This window comes from Falco rusticolus, chromosome 4 (genome assembly GCF_015220075.1).
Source record: "Falco rusticolus isolate bFalRus1 chromosome 4, bFalRus1.pri, whole genome shotgun sequence".
Classification (NCBI taxonomy): Eukaryota; Metazoa; Chordata; class Aves; order Falconiformes; family Falconidae; genus Falco; species Falco rusticolus.
This window is the reverse complement of record NC_051190.1, coordinates 72,490,271-72,512,300: the sequence shown is the minus strand read 5'-3', so window position 1 is coordinate 72,512,300 and position 22,030 is coordinate 72,490,271. Positions and strand designations below refer to the sequence as shown.

Below are 22,030 nucleotides of genomic sequence, written 5' to 3'. Positions count from 1 at the left end.
AGACTTAATGGAAATTATTTTTCTTTTGAACTGTTTTTGTGTAGTTTTTCTTTAATTTCTTTTCCAGGCCATGCTCTGAACTTCCTATCTATTCATTTGTAACTTTAGTTTTAAAAACATATATACTGCTGTTTCTTTCCATAATGTCATTGCTTGCAGGAGAATGAGGGGCTACTACACAAATATTCAATGACATTCAGATTATTCCATGCATTGTTAAAGTTGTTCAGAATTTTTATGTAAGAATTATTACCTTGAGGAAAATATTAAATGGGAAGTTCCCCAGTAAACTCTGATTTTAGATTATACTTCCATTTAAAATCAAATTGTTATTTGAATCTCTTGAGAGTTTGCGAGTTTTCTGGATTCTCTTTTTCTGCTTTTAATGCATGTATCTTTTATTTATACAAATTTCTTGGTTATAACAATATAAACTAGAACCAACCCCCCCTGAACACTCAAATATCCTTGAGACAGTTCAAGTTGGATTTAGTTGGGAGTGCAGGCTCACATTCAATCATTCAGTTGTGACTGAGCAGTTCTGTTCCTCATTGGCCCTCTTGACGTAGTCACTGATAATTCTAGCACTGTATGCCGAAGTATATTTCAAGAACTTTTAAGAAAGGGGTTTTTTTAAACTTGATTTCATATCTGAAGATCTGCCACCTCTAATGAATGAAAGCGTCCATAATATCTGATTTCTTCTAGATGTACTTCCTTCTGATCCCCCACAGGATATTGGAAAATGTCCTGAATCTGATCGCATATATTGGATTCCTTTCCGAAGCCACTGCTATAACTTCAATGACAATGAAATGAGCTGGGCTCAGTCTGTGACTCAGTGCATTCAATCAGGTAATTATTTTTTTTACCTAAAAATAGGATTTCAATCTTGACATTAAAAAAAAAAATAATCACTTTAAAAAGTCTTGAAAACTAATGCTGCAAAACCTACACTTATTAAAAAAAGGAAACCAATGTCTCATTTACTTTTTACTGTTGATACTGTTTATTTTTCGGTTATGTTGAAATCTGAGTGATCAATTTTCCTTGAGGTTTTTCCAGCTGTGCTTGTTTCTTCTTGTATTTCTTCATTCACAAAAAGAGGGAACTTCTTTCTGGCCTTATCCCTTCTTTTCCATACCTTTCCCTATACAAGAAATAAATATAGTAACAATTACTTATTTTTCACACAGGGTGTGTGATCCTAAAGGGATTGCACATACTGCGTGAAAGTCCTGGCTCTACCAGTGGCCAGAGCCAGGGAAAGGCAAACCCAAATGCTTCCCTCCCCCATCTTGGAGGCATCTGGTCCTGGCCCAGACCACGAGCTGCTCCTTGGCACCATTCTACTTATGCTGCTGAATCATCAGCTACCTCATCCATGCTTCAGGAGGCAGTGAAAGGGAAGCACTATACTGCCGAAAAGAAATGGGTCCTTTTGTTTCATATCTTTTAAAATCCTCTTAGCACTCTTCCTGGACCACCATTGCCAGAAAAATGAATACTTCAATTTTAACTGTGAATTTGTTTGCTGCGCAGTATTACATACTACATGATATCCTGTCAAACCATGAAGAACAAACAAATAATCATCTGTAATGCCTATGAAAAGTATTATCCAATCACTTGAAAATAAGTGTTTCACCTGGTGTTTAAAAAAATCATCTTCACTATGCTTTCACATCTTTCACTTCTGGTGACACCAGTCACAGTCTTTGCTGTTCCCCTACAGCTGAACACTACTTTCTGGCTTCTATTTAAATCCTTGCATACTCCCTACCAGCAGGAGAGGCTTTATTATTATACTTATCCTGTATGAAAGGCTGTAACTAAGTTGTGCCACTGACTTCTATGGCAGGAGATACCTCCTGTCATCTTCTGTTGGTTTTCTTACAGGTGGTATGCTGACTTCTGTACAAGATCTGGCTGAATCAAACTTTTTAGTAGAGCATGCAGACTTATATACAAGCAAGACAAGCGGCTTTTGGATAGGAGTATACAGAAATGTAAATGGTAACTGTTTTAACTTCTATAAATAACCACAAATAGACTTCATTAAATGGACAGAAATGTGGATAAGACTGTTGTTTTTAAGGAACTAACTGAAGTACAATAGAAGCTAATTAAAAACAAAAAGGTAGATTGATAGTATATAATCTAAAAAGTCTTGGAGGTTGATGGTTTTATCCAATAGGTGTGAAAGGCTGTTGAAAAGAAATTTGTGGGCTTCAGTTATGGATCTTAGATGTTGTATGGATCTGCCAAAGGATGCCACCATGTGGGATTGCCTCAATTAAAATATCTTGTCTATATGTGGTTCAGAAGCAAAGATGTGGAGAGGTGATAGGAATATCTCTTGAGAGGCACAACTCAGAAGATACTGTTCTTTTAAAAGGTGAGATATAACATGCAATTTCATTTGTCTGTACCTGAGGCAATCATGGGGCCTCATGTCTAAATTTGAACAATCCAAGAATTGCTGTAATCAATGATAATTTTTCAAAGCTGCTTATGGTTGCAGTGTCACCAAGGTCCTTTACATTGGACCACAAGTCAATGGCATGTTATTTGTCCCCCTGACCTCAACCCTCCCTGAAGATATCTCCTATTCCTGATCTGTGAGATAGCCTTTCCCACCCTGTTTGCCCTGTGCCCCAGTGGGGAACATATCCTGGCTGGATCTCATCTTCTCATGGCTGGGGAGTACCCACGTGAGAGTTGGGGGGTCCAGCCACAGCCCACAGCACTGAGCTTCTCTGTACCACTGTACTGAGAAAGTTAGGCTGCTGGCTACCAGAAAGAGAGTGTAGTGGAAAACAAGCACCTGGAAGAAAACAACACTAGTGTCAATCCACAATCAGTCAGAAAGAATTATTATTTTAGATTCATTTTAACTCACTGATACTTCAGAATGTTTTGCAGCAGGAGTTTCTGAAAAAAAAAAAAAGTGTTGATTTTAATTAGGTATATGTTTGTGTTACAGTAAATGTTTCTGATTTTCAATGAGTGCTGCTGAAATGAAAAAGCCTAGCTTTGAAACTTCAGTACCCCAGACAAAAATAAGGGAATCTGTAAATTAAAACTGTTATGACTGGCAAATTTGCAAATCATAATTTGGAGAAGTTCTTAAAAAGTGAATCAAGAGAAATAAAATACATTAGAAAACAATCACAAACAGCATTTTTTAAAAGAGCAGTATTGCTTTATTAGGCTGAGTAAAGTAATAATGATAATATTCACTAACATTAGTGAAGATCTTTGACGTGGAACTATTAGTATTGCTAGTAACATTTCCAACATTAGGGCAGCTGCTTTGGCAAGACAACAGTGCCTTAGGCTTTGTCAACTGGGCCGATGGACAGCCCTTGAAGGACCAGCTTGATTACTGTGTGGAGCTGTCTGCGTTCTCTGGCTACTGGAGTGTCCTTCCTTGCTCTTCCCAAAAGGGTTTTATTTGTAAGAAACCAAAGAGTAAGTGACTTTAATATTTTTTCTTGATGTTTATGGTTTTATTTCAGTAGCAATAGCACAATATGGTCACTACAAAAGACCAATAAAACACTTTATTTGCAGTCTTCCTTATCACCTGCTTCAGTGTTCAGACAAAAATAATATGAATATATAGAGTTATCTTTTTTTTTTTTGTGTCTGTCCTGTTCATGTTCTATTGCTTCATAATTTCAGATTCTCTTGCATGGTGTGATGAATATTCAATTAATAACTAAGGATGATCAAGATTTCCTAAAAAAAAAATTTACACTCCTTTGTTGTTTTGCTCCCCTTTGACATCCGTATTCACTTTCTATGGAACAATAATTTGCTTTTCCTTCCCTTGCTGTACTATGATACATGCTGTTCCAGTAAGAGATGGATGAAGCAATAATAACAGAACGGAAGCACGATCCAGAGCGTGTGTAGTGACCTTTGAAAATAGTAGAAGCGTTTCAGTTAGCAGTTTTGGTTTTGTGTTTTTTTGTTTTGTTTTGTTTTGTTTTGTTTTTTTAATATTGTGTTTCTGTGTAACTAAGCACCATCTGCTTTGGTCAGGAAGTAGAAATATCAGAATATTGTGAGCCAAACAGCCATGTGGTATTTTGGCATTTAACTGTTAATTCTGAAAAAAAAAAAAAAGAAAAAAAAAAAAAGAAAAAAAAGTTTTCCTGTCCTGTTTCGCAACCTTGAGGTTTAGGATGTTTCTGAGGTTCTGTCCTTTCACCTCCCAGAGCAAAGCTGCAGCTGGTGGGGAAAGCATCTGTACACATTTGTAGCAGTGTCAGAGCATTTTATGAAAAAGAAAATTCTCCTTTTAGGGCGGTTCTTAGTTGTCTTCGAGTAGTCAAAGCAATAGACACCACAAAAAGCTAGCTGTTACCAGATACATCAAACGCAGGAACTCAGTGTCAACACATACTGTATTTGATGGGTTTGGCTCTCAGTGGCCCATACGTGCAATGCCAAAGTACAGAGAATATCCCTTACACCAGGCTCTCCAGCAGAATGGGCTTTCAGCCCAGGCAGATATTAACATTACAGTGAGCTTTGCGTGCTTCCAAGGGACACTTTCACAGCTGCATTTCCTTCGTGCTCACAAACACACTGGAGCTTAATGCTTTGCTGTGCTGCTGCTGCAGCAGCCGGGCTCCTGGTGTTTCCTACCAGGAACACACACACCGACTCTTCCTGCAGCTTCCCAGGCCCATGGGGAAGATCTGCTCTCCCACTGGCCATCATCCAGCTCGCACCCAGAGTGCCGAGAAAAATCTTGCAGATGGCGCCCTCTTTGCACAGCTGGGGAAAACTGCATAAGAAAGCTTGAGCTTATAAATGTAATTATAGATGCAAATGAATTAGGGTAAATTAAAATCTGCTGGGTCTCAAATGAATTATGTGCAATATAGGAAAAGTGTCAAATATCCTTGTTGTTCCCAGTCTCCGTAGGCATTCAGGCCCAGTGAAGAGGGCAAGATTATTAACCAGTGGAGAAGAGAGAGTCATCTAAAACAGTCAGAAACTATCTGTGCTTGAAGATTCTTTGATTATTAAAAAGAAGCAAGAAGGGGGCTTTAACATGCGAAACACAGCAGTTTTATTACCATAAATATCAGGTTAAAATACAATCACCCCTTTTCATCTCTGTTAATTTAGCAAATGTGTTTCCAGGAGGAGTGATGAGGTAACTTTGATGCATGGGATATCAAACCTTTTGCTAATATGAAACTGTCAGGATGAAAATGTGATCTTTTTAGATTTTGACTAAATGTTTGTCTTTATCTTTGACAGCTATTCTTAAAGCAGCTGCAAACGTGGAAGGTAAGATTTGTTTCTCCTTCCCAATAGTTTCAAAGAGACATGAAAAGAAATGCTTGTGATTTTTTATGAACTGATATTCATTATTTATTTGTCTTTTATATGAGCTTAATTTACTTAGTTGCCATTGAATGAATTCCCAGCATAATTTAGTACTACCTATGAGACAACCAAAGCATCCCTGGATAACTAAATCTTTGGTAAATGGATCACACCCTCTTTGCTCCTTCTTTTGCAAGCTAAGATCTACGAGGGGGACTGACACAAAGACATGACAGATTTCTCCTTGGTAATTAAGGGGGAAATTAGACCAACAGTTTTCAGTATTCTTATATTTATTTATGGCTATAGTACACCCACTTCTATTTGCTTTACATTTCTTTACAGATGCCAAAAAGGACAAAGCACATGGTCACATGAGTATGTGGATGCTACTTACTCTGGTCCTCATCATTCTCTTAGGGGTGGGCCTCATGATTTATTTCTTATTCAAGATCAAAACCCCAAGGGAGTCTGAAACAGAGGCGAGGCCATGCAGCACACTGGTAGAATACAGCCGTGTCCTAACTGGAAGGGATGATGAAAATGATTCTACTAACAACCAAGAAAAAAATGAGCACAGTGTTGTCTAATTGGATAACATAGCCAAACTATATGTTTAAGCTTAAAAAACCCCTATCTGGAACAAAGGAATGCTTAGTAATTGTTACCTGCACTTAATAGACTCTATGAACTAATATTAGCAATTATTCCTCTGGTAAGGATTAAGAGCTGTTGCTCTATGCTCTTCAAGAAGTACACTTAGGACTAAGACTCAGTACTGTAAAAATGGTTGATTAATCAAGCATTAAAAATAACACAGTGAGGGAGAATTTAGATTTAAAAGTCATGTATTAATACCTTAGTGTTCTCTCTTTTTAGAGATTTGTGGCAGCATCACATACAGCCAAGTACAGACATACAGTGAGCACACTCTTTGCAGGGCATTCAGCCCCAAAGCCAGCACTCTGAGAACGTATCTCACCATAATGTGCTGAAGTGTGCATACTGTTACTCAAGTAAAATGGTATTTGGAATAAACAGAGATTTACATTAATTGGTTTTCCCTGTTTTTGTCCCTGTCTTGCACTCCTTACAGAATTATCTTCCTTGCCCCAGTATTATAACTGAAATCAAATACTTGTCCATCATTCATGGCTTCAACTTGGATTTTGCAAAGCAAGTAAATCTTTGCAAAGAGTCATATTCTATGACTTTGAATGTTTTGTATCAATTATGAATATGAGACTATATCAATAAAGGATCTATATACCACCTAATAATACTTCAGTGTTCAATTATTGTGTGGAAATGTTCTGTGGTTTGGTGTTCTGAGTCATTTACCTTAAGAGAGTAGCTAACAGGAGGAGACACAGAAATATGAACGATACCTATGACTAAAAAGAAACATAAACAAACTATAAAATAAAGTGGATGCCAAATACCAATGGAGGAATCCATTCCTGTTTTTATTTAACTTGGCCACTTATTTTAGGATGTCTTTTCTTACTGTCCTCCAATTCTCTGACAAATGATAAGCAGTGGGGCACACCACAGTGTCTTGGTAGTGAAATGCTTCAGGGATTTTCTGTGCTGTTTAAATTTTCTATGAATTCTATGCTGCCTATGACAGACCGAAAAAAAAGATCTCAAGGATCTCTGGGAGAAACAGACCCTTAGAAAGTACGTAAGAATTGTACAGGAGAGGTCATTGGGAAGGAGAGATTCACATGACATTGGATTGATGGTTTGTAGGTACTGCAGTCAAACAAAACATATTGCAGAGGATAGGGAATGAAGGGCATTCTGTACTCAAACTATTTTTACTGACAGTCCCCTTGATCTTACACTTTTTTTTCCCCTTCATGTTAAGTTACAACATATACCCATATTTATAATTTTGGAAATACTAACACTGAATTGGATTCAGTGCTGTTTGATGGCTAACGATGAAGGCAAGGCAAATGAAAAGAGTAAACATGAGGAGAAAAAAACCCACACCTGAAATAATAGCATTATTTATAATTTTGATGTTTTGATGGTTGATATTGGTAACACAGCTCTGAAGACCCTATACTGTGGAAATAGGTTTCTTGTCTCACATTAAGTAATGTTCTGCCCTTGCAGGACATGTTGTGAGATTCATCTTCATAATAAAGCCATGAAAAATGAGAGAAAATTCTAAGGGAAATTTCTGCTGAATGTATTTTCTCCTTTTCCTTCAAAACAAATAAGGGATTTTTGCATCATAACTGAAGTTGATTTCCACTTAACAAAAGGTTGCAGCTCATTTGTAATGTTTGCGTATATTCCTCTGCTTGTCTCATTTACTCTTAGTACAAAGAAAGAATTGTTAAGTATTAAAATTAGTTTTTACTTTATGGATTAGATAATGTGGAAAGGAAGTTTTGTTGTCCAAATCACTGGTTAACAGAAAGATTTGCTAATTTGTACTGGTTCCCATGAGAAAAATTCACATGAAATAAAAGCATAGTAGTTTTACCAGTTGATAAATCAAGAGAAGAGAAAAGCCAGTGCCCAGTTTGTCAAGTTACCAAGCAAAATTAAATCTTCCCATCTGGGTTAATTTTTCACAGTGAAATAGTTGACATGGCTTGGTGCATCAAATTAGATGAATATATCTTTTGTAGCAGTGAAGACCTAGCTGGTCGAGAAACTTGCATTATTTCTTTAACTAATTTCTTTTTGTTTGTTTAGTTTCCAGGTATGTATGTATGAGATTTGAGGTACGTCCATTTAAAGCGCACTCCCTGCTTCTTTGCCTTTGAGAGTCAGGACATTACAATCCCAGAGCAGAACCAAGAAAGTTAAAAATAATTCAGCAGAATGATGTTGACTTTTCAAACTTTGTCACTTGCATATGAATTAATGGAAACTTCACTTTCACATGCAAAGTTTGAATTTTGTCATTATTTATAGATTTCAAAATACCATGTGACAGGATATTTCCTAATTTAGAGCCCAGAGTTTTCTCTTTCAACTAAAACTCTCCAAAACTGAGAAGAAGCCAGCATCAACTGGTTCCTTAAGGACTTCTACTGCAGCAATTAATTTCATCTCATCTCTCTGTGAATAAGAAGAAAGAAATGAAATGCTTAACATTTTCTACAGTCTTAGTTCTCCTCTCTTTTATTCATACTGCTTTTCAGACATTCGGTGAGTCTTTGTTTTTTACCCCCTGCAAAAGTGGATGTGAAAGTGGGCATTTTTGTTGTCTTGCTTGTTTCTCAGTCTCTGTAATATTTTCACATTTCACTGTTTGACTACCCTGCATTTCATACTCATCCTAACTGGAATGGTCCACAGAAGTTAAAAAAGGATGTAGATACAGAGATACTGGTTCACGTTTAAAGAGAGGGGAAGAGTCAAGATGGGGTAAAGCTGGGAATCAGAAATCAGGAAAGAGTCATGTATGGGGATAAACATTCCCCTTTGGATGCAATTTAATTACTGGTTATGTCTGCACTGTGAAGTAGATGGACTTCACAGTGTGCTCCACAGTTCTTGTCTGTATATGTGACTGAATTACAAAAATTGAGAAACAGAAAATGATTAAATTGGGCATGGTATGTGTAACTCCTAGCCTTAGGTTGTGTGCGATAAGATGGAGCTTGTGGATTGATGTCAGATGTAATGCTGTGGCTGAGCAGATGCCAATGAAAAAAATACTAAAAAGATCAGAGTCAAGAACAGCCCTGGAATAACCACTATGGCTTTCAGGGTACGGGTGAGAAGCATAGTTAAGTCTCTGAAGTTGACCAAGGGCAGATGACAGGTCCCTTTTGATGTAAGGATGGTGATATGGTTCAAGGACATTTTTCCTTTAACCTTCAATTCATTAGATTTGTGGTGTGGGGTACAAATCACAGTTTCTGAAAGCAGACACTGTGCTGTGTGAGCTGTGCCAGAATTAGCCTGGGCAAGAAAGGGGGTCTCCCCTCTGCTCTACGAGCTGGGACCCAAACCTGATAGCCCAAACACAAACCTCACAGTTTCCAGTGAGAACTAATATTAGACAAAAAAAATACTATGAAGGACAACAGCTGAAACTTAGGGCACTACACTAAGTACTTCTTTAGTAATTTAATTAAATTTAATTTAATTAAACTAAGTAAGCATTAAATTAAAGTAGATTAAAAGATTTAATTAATCTTAAAACTTTCTGTCTAAATGGACTAGGAAAGAAGAAACTAGGTCTTAGCTTCAAATTTAGATTTGAAGAAGTGAAACTTCTGAGCTGGTCAAAGTAATACAGGACTTTCCTGGGAGAGCTCAAACATTAAATACAGATATCCTAACAAGAAAAATTCTTCCTGTCATAGCCTCCCAGAATTTCCCAGACGCTTTCTGCTCTGTGCACTACTCAACTTGGCTGTGTCCTAACATCCTACCTTTGTCCTACAAATTTACTTTAGTTTTTGGAAGGGTATCTCCCTGTCCCTTACATGGTTATTCTCTCGGATACAGGGGTGATGCTACATCTCTGTTTCCAGGTAGGGATTTGAGACACAGAGAACTGAAGGGCAAAGCCTTGCCCTCTTGTCCCACAGGTCCTAGAATATTCCCTGTAGTCCAGATTTCACTCCCTCATGACCCAAAGCCAGTGGGAACTGTACGCTAGCTGACATTTTGAAAAGCAGGCAGCTGTGTTCACAGGCTGATGCCCCGCACTGAACAACCTGCTTTACACAGCAGCAGTACAGCAGCAGAGCTGGGCAGCCCTTCCCGGTGGGCCTGCTTGGCTTGAGGGATTACTAGATCAGGCTGCCTGTGATCCTTTGGGAGTGTTAGCTAGCGCGTTCAGTGTTCATAGACTGTCTTTCCATAACAATGCGCAGCACACAGGCACACACCTGTAGTATCTTTACCTCTATATACTGCTTGGTGTTGGTTCTTGTGGGAATGTTTGTGATTCGATTGCATGACTGGTGCTCATTTCTTATGACAGACATACTAATGGGAGGGGTACTAGAACAGGACAACGTAACAAGTCACAGTTCCACAGTTTTTCATCCAAAAAACCCACCCCAAACCATAACAGGACATGCCAATTACAGAAGGAGCAGCTAGACTCGCAGAAGCCTCACTCACTAACTTTATTAAGAACAAATGCAGCCCCGTGGAGAAGTGTGTAACATGAGCTAAATATACAGCGCATGAAGTGATGGCAAACTTCCAAATCTTCAGTAAAGTCTCTTCTGGAAATCTTGAAAGAAATGTGTATTTCAGGAGAAAATTCATGAGAATTCCATTATAGTGATGACACTTTTGAAGATGTCATAATGTATTTTATGTGCTTTTGTTCCTCTGTATTGTATTTACACATATTTAAGTGAGCTGCACTTATTTTTCCTTCCCAGAAGGAAACAAAAGTCTTGAAAATGCTGCTTGATCTTTGCAAAAGTGACTCAGATTTACACTCTCCAGACATGAATCAGATCAGAATAGAAACAACAGCACATCCCTTTCCTCAAAGCTACACTCACCATGTGCTCACCCTAAACACATTAATTCTGATTTTTTTTTACAGACAACAAAATATTTTTAATATACAATGAGAATACTAAGCTCTGTTTAATTGCTCAGAGTTCTCATGCAGTCACAACAGCTGCTTGCAAGAAAAATGCCGAGTCACAAAAATTCAGGTGGGTGTCTGATCATCAGGTGATGAGCATGGCATTTGCACAATGTTTGGGAGTGGCCAACAAGCAAAACCAGGCTAAAATTTCTTTGTACCCATGCAACAAGAAAAATGAATTCCAGAAATGGGAGTGCAGAAATGCCACCCTGGCAATCCAAGGGGAAGATTTATTTCTTAGTGCTGGCAAGAGAAAAGAAGACAATGTCATGCTGAACACAGGATCAGCAAAAATGAATAAATGGAAGATCTATGGAACCACGGATGATTTGTGTTCTCAAGGCCATGAAGGTAATGTTTAAAGGTTAATCCAGATGGTGTATTGAATCCACCTGTTTGCTATCACAGATAGAGTCCTTTGATTTCTGCTCCCCTTAGTCTAACATCAGCTGTTTCTCCTGAGGCAATGGCAGACTGGGGGATGATTAGTTCACTTATCAGGCCTGTGTTCAACCATCCTGGAGATGCACAGCTGCTTAGCTTCAGACAGAATGAAGTATGTGCAAAAAATATGTATTTTCTTTCTTTAACGGAGAATCTAGGATGTTTTTAATTGTTAGTTTTAATCAAAGCACTTTATTTAACTGTATATTAGTACTAGTGAAGTTGTAGTAGTATTGTTGGACGAAAGGCAAAAATTTGTAAGTTTAATACATCAATATTAAATGTAAGGAAATAATTCCATGCATACTACCAATCAGTGCTCTACAAGATTTCAGGTGCCAAAAATCCCAGAACATTTAACAATTAAATCAATGATTGATTTTTAATGAATGTTGGGAAGTTAAGCTACGTGATAAGCTAATGCTATTTTTAGAAAATTACATGTAAATATATGAGACAAAAATCACTACAAGACTTTCATAGTTGTCTACAGTATGAAACTGCTCTATTTCCAGCTGTTAGAGCTGGTGACATCATAAGCGAATGGTAAACTGCAAGACCTACTGTGAACTGCCTTGGGAGGCACCGCTGGTGACAGTAGGTGGCCAGTTACACTGGTGTAACATTCGTAACATTTTCTCCACATAGTCTTACAGAGAGTACAGATATGTAGAGGATTCGGTCTCCCAGATCCCATACCTATATTACAATTTCTCTTTTGCCCCCTCAGATCTGTTCACACTGTTAGGAAATGCCAACGGAGCTCCGTGTGCCTTCCCCTTCCAGCTGAGTGGTAAATGGTACACCGGGTGCACGGCTGCCGGCAGGTCAGATGGCTTGCTCTGGTGTGCAACAACTCCTGACTTCGACACAGACCATTTGTATGGGTTCTGTCCAACTGGCAGTAAGTCCCAAATGTTGACATCGATGCTATAACACAACACTATTAGTTAAATATATCAATACTGAGATGCTGTAAATAATATGGAAAGGAAAACGCTTGTAATGATTTTATTTTACTCAAAAATGTTTCAGTCATGCCATAACATTCCTTACAGACCTTGTGGGTCTGAGCCGTATTTGCTCCAGATTTTCATTTTATAAGTACGCTAGCAGTTAAGTTTTGTCGTAACATTTTGTTTAAGATGTTTATAACAAGCTGCAAAACTAAATCTCCTTTCACACAGACAATGACAGATTTTGGAGTACAGATCCTTTGACAGGAACCTACTACCAGATAAACTACCAGTCAGCTCTCACGTGGCACCAAGCAAGGAAGAGCTGCCAGCAGCAGAAGGCAGAATTATTAAGTGTCCCAGAGATACATGAACAAATGTATCTAAGAGGTGAGTTAATACGAAAGACTCTGTGAAAACGGTGTCAAAGAGGGGGTTTTGACTGGTTACAATGTTTCAGTGCTTTAATCACAGTACAACGAATATCTGCTGTGAAAATGCTGTATGTACTGCTAGAGAAACAGCACAATTACTGTAAAGTAAGCTTTTCATAGGTGGAACTCTTGTAAGTTGCAGAATTGCTATTTGAAATTATTTCTATCATTATTATTATTATTTCAAAAAGTATTAAGAATTACCAGCTAAGTAAGTAAAATTTGGCTCAAGCTCAGAAAGCATCAGAAAGGTGCCAGGAAGGGACCTTACCCTAACATCATTATAGGAGGCAGTCATTCTATGCCTTTTCTGTTAAGAAATCAGTATTCATGTATGGCTAATGAAAGAGATTTTTGGAAATAGCATAAAAATGTTATACTATTAAACACTATTAAAAATCTAAAGGCTTTCTGGAATTATGCATAGGCTCTGTGGAATGAAAGCCCTGTATCAACTGCATCACAATCAGGCAAACTTGTAACGTAAGTATTAACTATAGCAATTCAGTGTTTCTGTTTTCAAAGCTTATTGCTTACATATAACTGTAGAATAGAATTAAATTTGAATAAACTAACAGGCAAAATAGTCTTTTGCCATTCTCTACCCTTTCTCTACACAATAAACTGAGTCTATTACCAGTAACCATGGATTCTGTACTGAACTTAGAAATCACAAAGCAGGCATTTATTATAATCCTCCAAACGCTGAAAATGCAGAGCATTTCCCAACAAATCTCATTAGAATTCAACCCTTTTGGTTTCCTAGAGTTGATTGAAAACAAGAGATCCTCTCTCTGGATTGGGCTCAACAGTCTGAAACTTAACAGCGGCTGGCAGTGGAGTGGTGGCATTCCCTTCAGATACTTTAACTGGGCACCAGGTAGTAATTTTTTTTTAACAGTTTTTGGAATTAATATTTCCCATCAGTATGATGAATTCATGTCAATTACAGTCCTGTACTACTCCCCATGAACATGAGGAAATGGAGTTCACAGGCTTATGAGATATGTGAGGTTAAAAAGCTGAGAATGATGCTTTTCTTCACTGGATATATTACAAGGAGTTTCAAGCAGAAGAGCTTGTCCTCTTCTGCTTAAACTCATGTCCTACCAGAAGCTGATAAAGTGAAAAGCACTAGTTGAGCTGTAGCATACTAGGAATGCCTTCAAGTCAGTTAAAAGCTCTGTGTCTCCTCAGTTCTCAAAAGGGTTATCAGACCCGGCATCCTGCATGGACTGAGACATCAGTGAGCATCAGGCTTGCAAAGCCTTCCCTGTACTTTTTATGCTTTTCCTCATCTCTCCTCTTTAACATTCAAGAGAGACTAAATACAGTTGACAGTATTGGCATTTTATCTTTGAAAGTCGCTTAATGATTGCCATGGCAATAGCTGGTTGCAGCAACGCTGAATGTTTGCTTGCTGAGTAAATGCACATATATTCCATCTTTTGGCCTTCCCCAAGTATTTGGGGAATCTTTGGCACTCCCAACCTGGTTTTATCTGGCAGAGGATGAAGAGAAAGCCCAGAGCTGCTGAGTCTGGTAGAGGATTTTCTACCTTCTGCTGAGCTGGTTAAATTCCTTAAGCCTTGCAATGAAGCAGAGCAGCCAGAACAGCTGGCTTTCAGGTCAAGCAGCCCACACCCTTGGAGTTCCCATATCTCCACATGACGGCTATTATGACGACTTAATCTACACATTTCCAATTCACTGAAAAATTATTATAAATTGTATCTTTTCTTTTTTTTTTTTTTTCGTGTGGGGGGAGGGGGGCCGGGGGTGCGGCGTGCAGGGAGGGGGAAGTCAGCCAGCACGCTGTGGAGCTCTCTGAGAAGAAGAAAACATTGCCTGTTCCCCAAGGACAGTGGTCCTGAAGAACCTGCTGGAAGGCTGGTTGCAGAGGCAGGCAGAGGAGAGACACAGAGCAAGTGTGAGGGCATGTGCGGAGGCTCCACTTGCAGCAAGGAGCAAATCTGCAGCCAAGCTGCTGAATGGACATGCAGAAAGGACCTTAACAAAGGGCCTGAGTGGAACTTTTTTTATTCCAGCACAGCGCTGAAAGCTGCTGGACCAGAACCTGACATAGAAAGACTCACCTGCAAGGGCACTGTAGAAATGAGGAAATTTGTTTCCACGTGTGATTTGATATGCCGCATCCAGAAGATATGCCTTTTATTTTAGGAATTCCATATTATTATTTTTGTGCTTTGCTAAACACAGCTTTAGAAACTAGAAGCCATTTAACATGCTCCCGTAATAGGAAGCCTACCCTTTCAGGCTTTGCCCAGTCTAGGTTCCCACCACTCTCTGCTCAACTATGTGTCCCACAGATTGGTGGCTTTTGCTTTTGTTTCGTATTTTTAACAAATAATATCCATACACTGATGTTGATTTAGCCCTACAATGAAGAGCTAGAGCTCCAGTTTTCAGTTTTCTTTTTATTGTTAGCAGCTGATAGTTCTTACTCTGAAGAACACTCTTCATTCTTCACATCTGTAGAATTCCTTGTCTGAATATAAACTATGTTAAGATGCTACCTGACTGTGTTCCTGTCCAGAAACCTTACCTCCCAAACCGTGTCCTCTGATTTTATGAATGTAACTGATTGTTTTAAGCTCATTACTTAGCCCTACTAACATAACTTGGTCCTGACAACAAATTGTGTCTAAAACTAGATGTTTCATGAGCTGTGAAACTACAAACTCTGATTTCCTACAGTCGTATATGGCGTTGCAACTGTAGCAGCACCAGGCACCCCTTCAATGTTTGAACTTTCCAGTCCAGCATCTACTCACAGGGCAACATTCTGCAGCTGGTTGTGAGCTGCATATTCTTTAATGAATATATAGGTGACCCCTATGCACAGGCTGATTAAACAGGTGGAGGGGCAAGGAAAGGTGCTGCAGCCTTTGCATCAGTGCAGGCTCAGAGTTTAGTGTCTTCTGTGCAAGCCAATGATTTTCACAAAACTTACAGGAATGGCTTATTTCTGACACTGCTATCCTGCAATCAAATATGGGGGAAAGTGTGAATTATGCAACAAGCATCTAAAGAAATGTTTTGATGGGTACTTCTAAATTACATTTCCTTATCTCTGGTATAAAAATAAATGTAGCAATGAAGTCATGAGTCCATAACTGACACATGAAAAGGCTGGAAGTAAATTGTTCTTTTAGCTGCTGACATAAAACATGTTATACATAATTCGGTTTTTTATTCTATGAAGGAAGCCCTGAGCCTGAGCCTGGGAAACTTTGTGCAGTACTAAATCCCAGAAGAGATTCTAAATGGGAAAACCAGCCATGTGAGCTGAAATTTGGCTATATCTGTAAAAAGGAAAACTCCACATTGGATCCTTTCATTCTTCCATCAGGTATGCCAAGCAAATAAAAACCCTTTGATAAAGACAGGATTTGTGTCACTAAAATGAAACTTCATGGCTATTTAAAATAAAAGAAAAAGCATTATCATTCGTTCTTCTGCTTTAATGAGTGGCACAGAACAAAGCATACTGTCTTTTCTTTAAGCAAATACAGGTACATACTGGAAATGTTCCTGGAACCCAGTAACCACACACGCAGTTTTTATTTCGTGTTATTATTCACAATTCCAGAGGCACTGGTCTAAGCCATACACTATCACAAAACTATCATGGACTGCATGGATGTGAAAATAAAGTTAGAGATGACTCACCCTTCCTGCAGGGCATTCTAATGAAAACACCGAGGCTTATCACAGAAGGCTCAGAAAGACGGCACCAATAGGCGTAAACCACCTTCTCAGTGGGATTGCCTGTAGCATAGAAAGATTGGCAAAAAAAGAGCAAGTTCCTTCAGACTACTTTTCTACTACACTTTCTGATTTATTTAATGACACTTAGTATGGAAGGCCACATGTGCAATGAATTACTTGTGCTACAGTAAGAATGCCTTTATGAAATATACACAAACATAATTGGATGGGGTATATTGTATGAAAACACTGATCATGGAATTCCAAAATATTCCTCTGTCCAAAAGTGAGCATTTCACACTACTGGAGCCCAATAACTACTGTCTCCATTATTTTCCTGTTTTGTGTAAACGCAGTAAGTTTTCTGTAGAAGTACAGTGGTGCAACAGCAAACAGACTAAAGTAATTTTGTATGTATGAGGAATTAATAGAAAGTACTGCTTGTTTATGATCACTCCATTTTTCATTCTAATCAGTTAATTAACTGATTTCAAATGTAATTGCAGTTATTCAAGTTTAAAAATGTGAAACATTATTGATTTTTAGGGGATGCAGAACCTGTTAAATGCCCAGAAGGATGGTTGCCCTATGGAGAGCACTGTTTCATGATCATAGAGACCCCAGAGTATGGGGAGAAGCCCTAACTTCCTGCAATGAGAGCAGTGGCAATCTAGCTAGTATCCACAACCCTGAGGACACGGCTTCATACGTCTCAGCTTGGCTACAGTGAGTATTTCTACAGGGCAGTATTTGGTACAAACAGAGAATTATATCATTAGAAATCTTAGGAGGGTTTAAAAAATAATAATCTTGTTTGAAATGAATATTTATAGGGAAGCCCACAGATATATAGATTAAAAAAAAACACCACCAGAAAACCACAAAAAGAATTATCAGCGCTTCTTAGTTTTCTTTTCTTTTCTTCTCATTTTGCTTTCATTTGTTTTTCACTGCATAAAGGAAATAACAGCTCTGGGTTTTGCAGTATTTGGGCTGATTACCTGCCTCAGACACCTTGTAGCTATAGATACAGTAAGGACTTTTACTGATAAGCTGAGAATCTCATTTCCTGCTGGTATCTCATTTTTTGACTTCTTGAAAAAAGAATGTGAATTAGACCTTAAAATAAACTCCACTGTCATTTAATCTAGAGGAGTTTTTATTGTAACATGACAATTTCAGCTCATTCTCATAAGTTATATCTTGCCCCTATGGAGTGTTTCAACTTGGGTACTAACACAGGTAAATTTCTGTTCTTAGAAGCTGTGGATGAGCTGTGGATTGGTCTGAATGACCTCAACATTCAAATGTACTTTGAGTGGAGTGATGGGATCCTGTGACTATACCAAATGGTTGCCTGGAGAACCAACTCATGCAATCAATGGGCAAGAGGACTGCGTCATTATGGCAGGAGAGGTAGAATCATTCTATGTTTGTGTAGCACTATACTATTTGATTTTTGGTTCTATTTCTAGGGTCTTATTGAATACAATTTAGAAACAAACCAGGGAATGGTATCTTTATCCACTCAAAAAGATGGTTGTTCTAAATTAAATTTAAAATTAAATTAGAGATAACTAGGTAAATGTTCATGTCTGATTGTGAGTTGCATTATATGCCAAGAAATCTTACTAGTCTGCCTGTGTTACATAATTAGCTTAGCATAACTTCACAATTAAGCACAAATACGTGGAATTCATTAAAAAGTACAGATCTTTATTCTCCCATTGAAACAATATTTTTTTAAAAAAACAGTAACATTCCTAAAGGGAACAGGTTCTGCCTCACTATTTCCACACTCTTCCCAAACTGCATCTAGGATGGATATTGGGCAGACAGTGTCTGTGACAGAAAATTAGGTTACATCTGCAGAAGAGACCCACTACAAGGGGTTTCTGGGATGGCAAAGACTGATCCTGCCTGCCTGAAGGTAAGAAAAAAGTGTAACAAAGAACCTGGTTAGCAAAAATCTATTGCTTTCACAAGCTCCACTTGACATTGCAACTACCTTCCCACCACCCAGCCACTAAGAAATGTGATTGTACATCAATTCAGGGTGATCATTTTCACTACATTCCCTTATTTAAAATAAAGTTATTTTGAAATCTTTTTAGTCAATATGAGTCAGGCCCATTATCTCTCAGAATCGTCTGTGAAAGAGGTTAAAGCTATTACTGCAGTTTTCTGCATATTTGTTATATTGCTCTACAATCATCTGCGGTTATCTAAGACACAGTAAAGATGGGGAACCATTTCTGGACTATGTGACATGATGCCAGATGATGATATATTTCACTATTGAAGCCAATCAAAAACCATCAAATTGCTTTTATGAGTGAACTTGTTTTGAACAAGTCAGTTGTATCCTACTGCTTTTTTCTTCTCCTTGCCTCTTCTTTTACTTTCTTAATTACTACTGCTCTACACTTAGTAACATTTCCGACAACCTCATATGGGGAACAGAGCAGAGACTCATTGTGCTAGATGGATCTAGTCAGCAGCCAAATACTGAACACAGATTTTATTACCTTTCTTGGTTCAGCAAGCAAATCAATCTTGAGCTGCTACAGAAGGGAAAGTGATTTGGAATTGAGCTGTAATTTTGAGGATTTTGCTTTCTAATAGTTCTATGCTAACTCTTCAATCAGACTTTTTTAGGTGAGCTCATGAGTTCAATCAATTAGTCTAGTTACTGTTCTTTTAGCCTAGAAACATCAGGAAACTTGAATCGTCATCTCACTATAACACAGACTACTCTCTTCAGTTCTGAGCAAGGAAGTACTGTATTCGCCTGCTTCTGAATACACTCTCCATTCTGTATGCCTCTGAATTTTTTATCAGTTAACATTATCAGTTACTAATTTTCAAAAAAGGGGGACTCATATGCATTAAATCTCTTTCTAAATGTTTACTAATCTTAATTTCCATTAGTCCACTGGAATTCAAACGAATACACATTATTGCATTTGATTATATTAAAAATATGTTGATTTAGGAATATACATTGAAGTTCAAGCACTATACCATATGCTCTTTTTACTGCAAGTATTTTTCACATGTTCTTGACAGGGCTGGGAAAGACACAGTTTTTACTGCTACCTGGTAGGACATACTTCCGTAACATTTTCAGAAGCAAAGAAAATCTGTGAAAGGAGCAGTGGTTATTTAACAAGTATAAGAGACAGGTATGAAAAGAGTTTTAAAACTGTATAACTAATACAATAATATTGGAATTTTATAGAAAAGTTGAGAACTTTTTGGAAAAAAATGTGAAATCAGAAAAAAAAAATGCTTTTTCTGGAGGAAAAAACGTAATTAATAAATACAGTATGTCTTTTCTAACTAAATATATTTTACACATTCATGTTTTCCAGTACTTTACTCTGAAGGAACAGACCTGTTCTGTAAGAAGCAGTTTTTCAGTATAGCACAGCTTCACCTGCTATTGAATCTAGTCCATCTGGTATGGAGTTAAGCAGTATATGTCCATGTGAAAGGAAACCTAATGGAGACTCCATTCATTCTAGTCTTGTGCAATTTAGGATGGTGAGAAACAGCAGACTAAGGGAAAGCTAGGCTTAATACCCATCTGACTCCTGTCATTTCAGATACGAGCAAGCCTACCTGACCAGCCTTGTTGGTCTGAGCTCTGAGAAGTATTTTTGGATTGGTCTTTCAGGCACAGAAGAGCAAGGAATGTTCAAGTGGGTGACTGGTGAAGGTGTTCTGTACACAAACTGGAACGCGGCAATGCCTGGTACTCTGCCACTGGAGTAAATTTACGCTAATAAGGAACTTTATGTGTTATAATTCTAAAATGTTTGCCAACTTTGTTAAAACACATCCATGATGGCACATATGAGCATCCTGCCTTTGAAACAGTGGTGTCTTTGATACACTGATGAGGCCACACCTCAAATACTGTGTTCAGTTTTGGGTCTCTCACAACAAGGCAGACACTGAGGTGCTGGAGCGTGTCCAGAGAAGGGCAACAAAGCTGGTGAAGGTCTGGAGAACAAATCTTAAAGTGGCTGAGGGATCTGGGGTTGTTTAGCCTGGAGGAGGCTCAAGGGGCATCTTACTGCTCTCTACAGCTGCCTGAGAGGAGGATGTAGTGAGGTGGGGGTCTGTCTCTTCTCCCAAGTAACAAGTGACAGGACAAGAGGAAACAGCATCAAGTTGCATGAGGGGAGGCTTGGATTGGATATTAGGAAAAATTTCTTCACTGAAGGGTTATCAAGCATTGCAACAGGCTGCCTGGGGAAGTGATTGTGTCACTGTCCCTGAAGGTATTTAAAATATGTGTAGATGTGGCACTTAGGGGACATGGTTTAGTGGTGGATTTGGCAGTATTAGGTTAACAGTTGGACTTGATCTTAAACATCTTTTCCAACCTAATGATTGTATAATTCCATGATTTTCTATGACGCTATGAAAAATATTTCTTTTCTGGCTCCTCATCTGCTTACAAGTGCAAAATCAAGCTCAGCAGAAAGGGTGAAATACCCTTCAGCTTGGGTGATAGGCTGCCAGATCCTTGCAGCGAGTAGCATAGGAAAGAGGCAGGCAAGGTGTTGTGTATGTACCTGTAAAGCTTTTCAAAGGGGAGGGAAGATGATGAAGGACTCCACTTGCTCATTTCCTCTTTTTACAAAGCTCCTCCTTTGAGCAGACCCTACACTTAGTATTTCAGTCTTTTGTAAATTAATCACATGAGCTGTAAAAATGTCAAGGGAACCACTTTACAAAATATTTCAATTTTCTTTTATATCTCACAAAGGGAATGAAGCTGGTTGTGTTGCCCTAAGGACTGGAAATGCAGCTGGACTCTGGGATGTTCAGAAATGTGAAGTAAAGGCAAAATTTATCTGCAAAAAACTAGCTGAAAAAACCATTCTTCCTCTTGCTCCCGAAACTGTTTCTGAGTCTAAATGTCCCTGGGGTTGGGATACAAGCAATAGTACGAATTCATGCTTCAGAGTAAGTACTATTTTCCCCAATAATCCTACTCATGAGACAGAAGATAACCAAACAGGGCATCAAAACCTCAGAGAATGGCACGTTATTGCACAAATGTAGTAAGCTTGTACACAACTATTCATAGAAACCACTGCAGTTATCACTATCAGTGATAGGTAAATTTATCTAATTAGCATACTCTAATCCATATTATGTATTACAATTGTAATGGAATGTTTTCCTATTTTGCTTATACAGGGTAGTCAGCAGATTTACTTTTAACATGCTGTAAACATATTGTTCTACCTGTATCTATAGGTTTTTGTGAGAGAAAACCAAAAGAAAACATGGTTTGAAGCCCGAGATTTCTGCAGAGAAATAGGAGGAGACTTGGCTGCAATTAGAAGTGGAAAAGAGCAAACAGTGATAGAAAACATAGTAGTGTAAGTAACAAAATATCTAATAACTGATATTTTTTTCTCTTATAGATATGAAATTACGTAGGAATAAATTATAATATTCTTGAGTTGCTCCTGTGATAATTGGTGGAAAATCTA

The 22,030-nt window shown here is 38.2% G+C and overlaps 2 protein-coding genes across 3 annotated transcripts in view; both read left to right on the top strand.

Annotated features, from left to right (window-relative positions):
• Nucleotides 1–6,629, top strand: part of LOC119146880 (macrophage mannose receptor 1-like) — a 33,951-nt gene extending 27,322 nt beyond the window's left edge. For both annotated transcript variants that reach the window (XM_037385217.1, XM_037385216.1), the window contains exons 25-29: nt 709–855; nt 1,900–2,016; nt 3,307–3,474; nt 5,284–5,313; nt 5,698–6,629. In XM_037385217.1, coding sequence (XP_037241114.1) covers nt 709–855; nt 1,900–2,016; nt 3,307–3,474; nt 5,284–5,313; nt 5,698–5,942 — 707 coding nt within the window. In that variant the 3' untranslated portion in view covers nt 5,943–6,629. The remainder of the gene's footprint in view (nt 1–708; nt 856–1,899; nt 2,017–3,306; nt 3,475–5,283; nt 5,314–5,697) is intronic.
• Nucleotides 6,630–8,378: 1,749 nt separating this feature from the next.
• LOC119146878 (macrophage mannose receptor 1-like) overlaps nt 8,379–22,030 on the top strand; it is a 32,614-nt gene continuing 18,962 nt past the window's right edge. The window contains 16 exon segments of the mRNA XM_037385214.1: nt 8,379–8,526; nt 10,901–11,299; nt 12,123–12,296; nt 12,580–12,738; nt 13,549–13,662; nt 16,009–16,155; nt 17,061–17,120; nt 17,123–17,219; nt 17,221–17,240; nt 17,775–17,841; nt 17,843–17,930; nt 18,334–18,444; nt 19,584–19,699; nt 20,123–20,271; nt 21,295–21,494; nt 21,792–21,916. Coding sequence (XP_037241111.1) covers nt 8,457–8,526; nt 10,901–11,299; nt 12,123–12,296; nt 12,580–12,738; nt 13,549–13,662; nt 16,009–16,155; nt 17,061–17,120; nt 17,123–17,219; nt 17,221–17,240; nt 17,775–17,841; nt 17,843–17,930; nt 18,334–18,444; nt 19,584–19,699; nt 20,123–20,271; nt 21,295–21,494; nt 21,792–21,916 — 2,096 coding nt within the window. The 5' untranslated portion in view covers nt 8,379–8,456.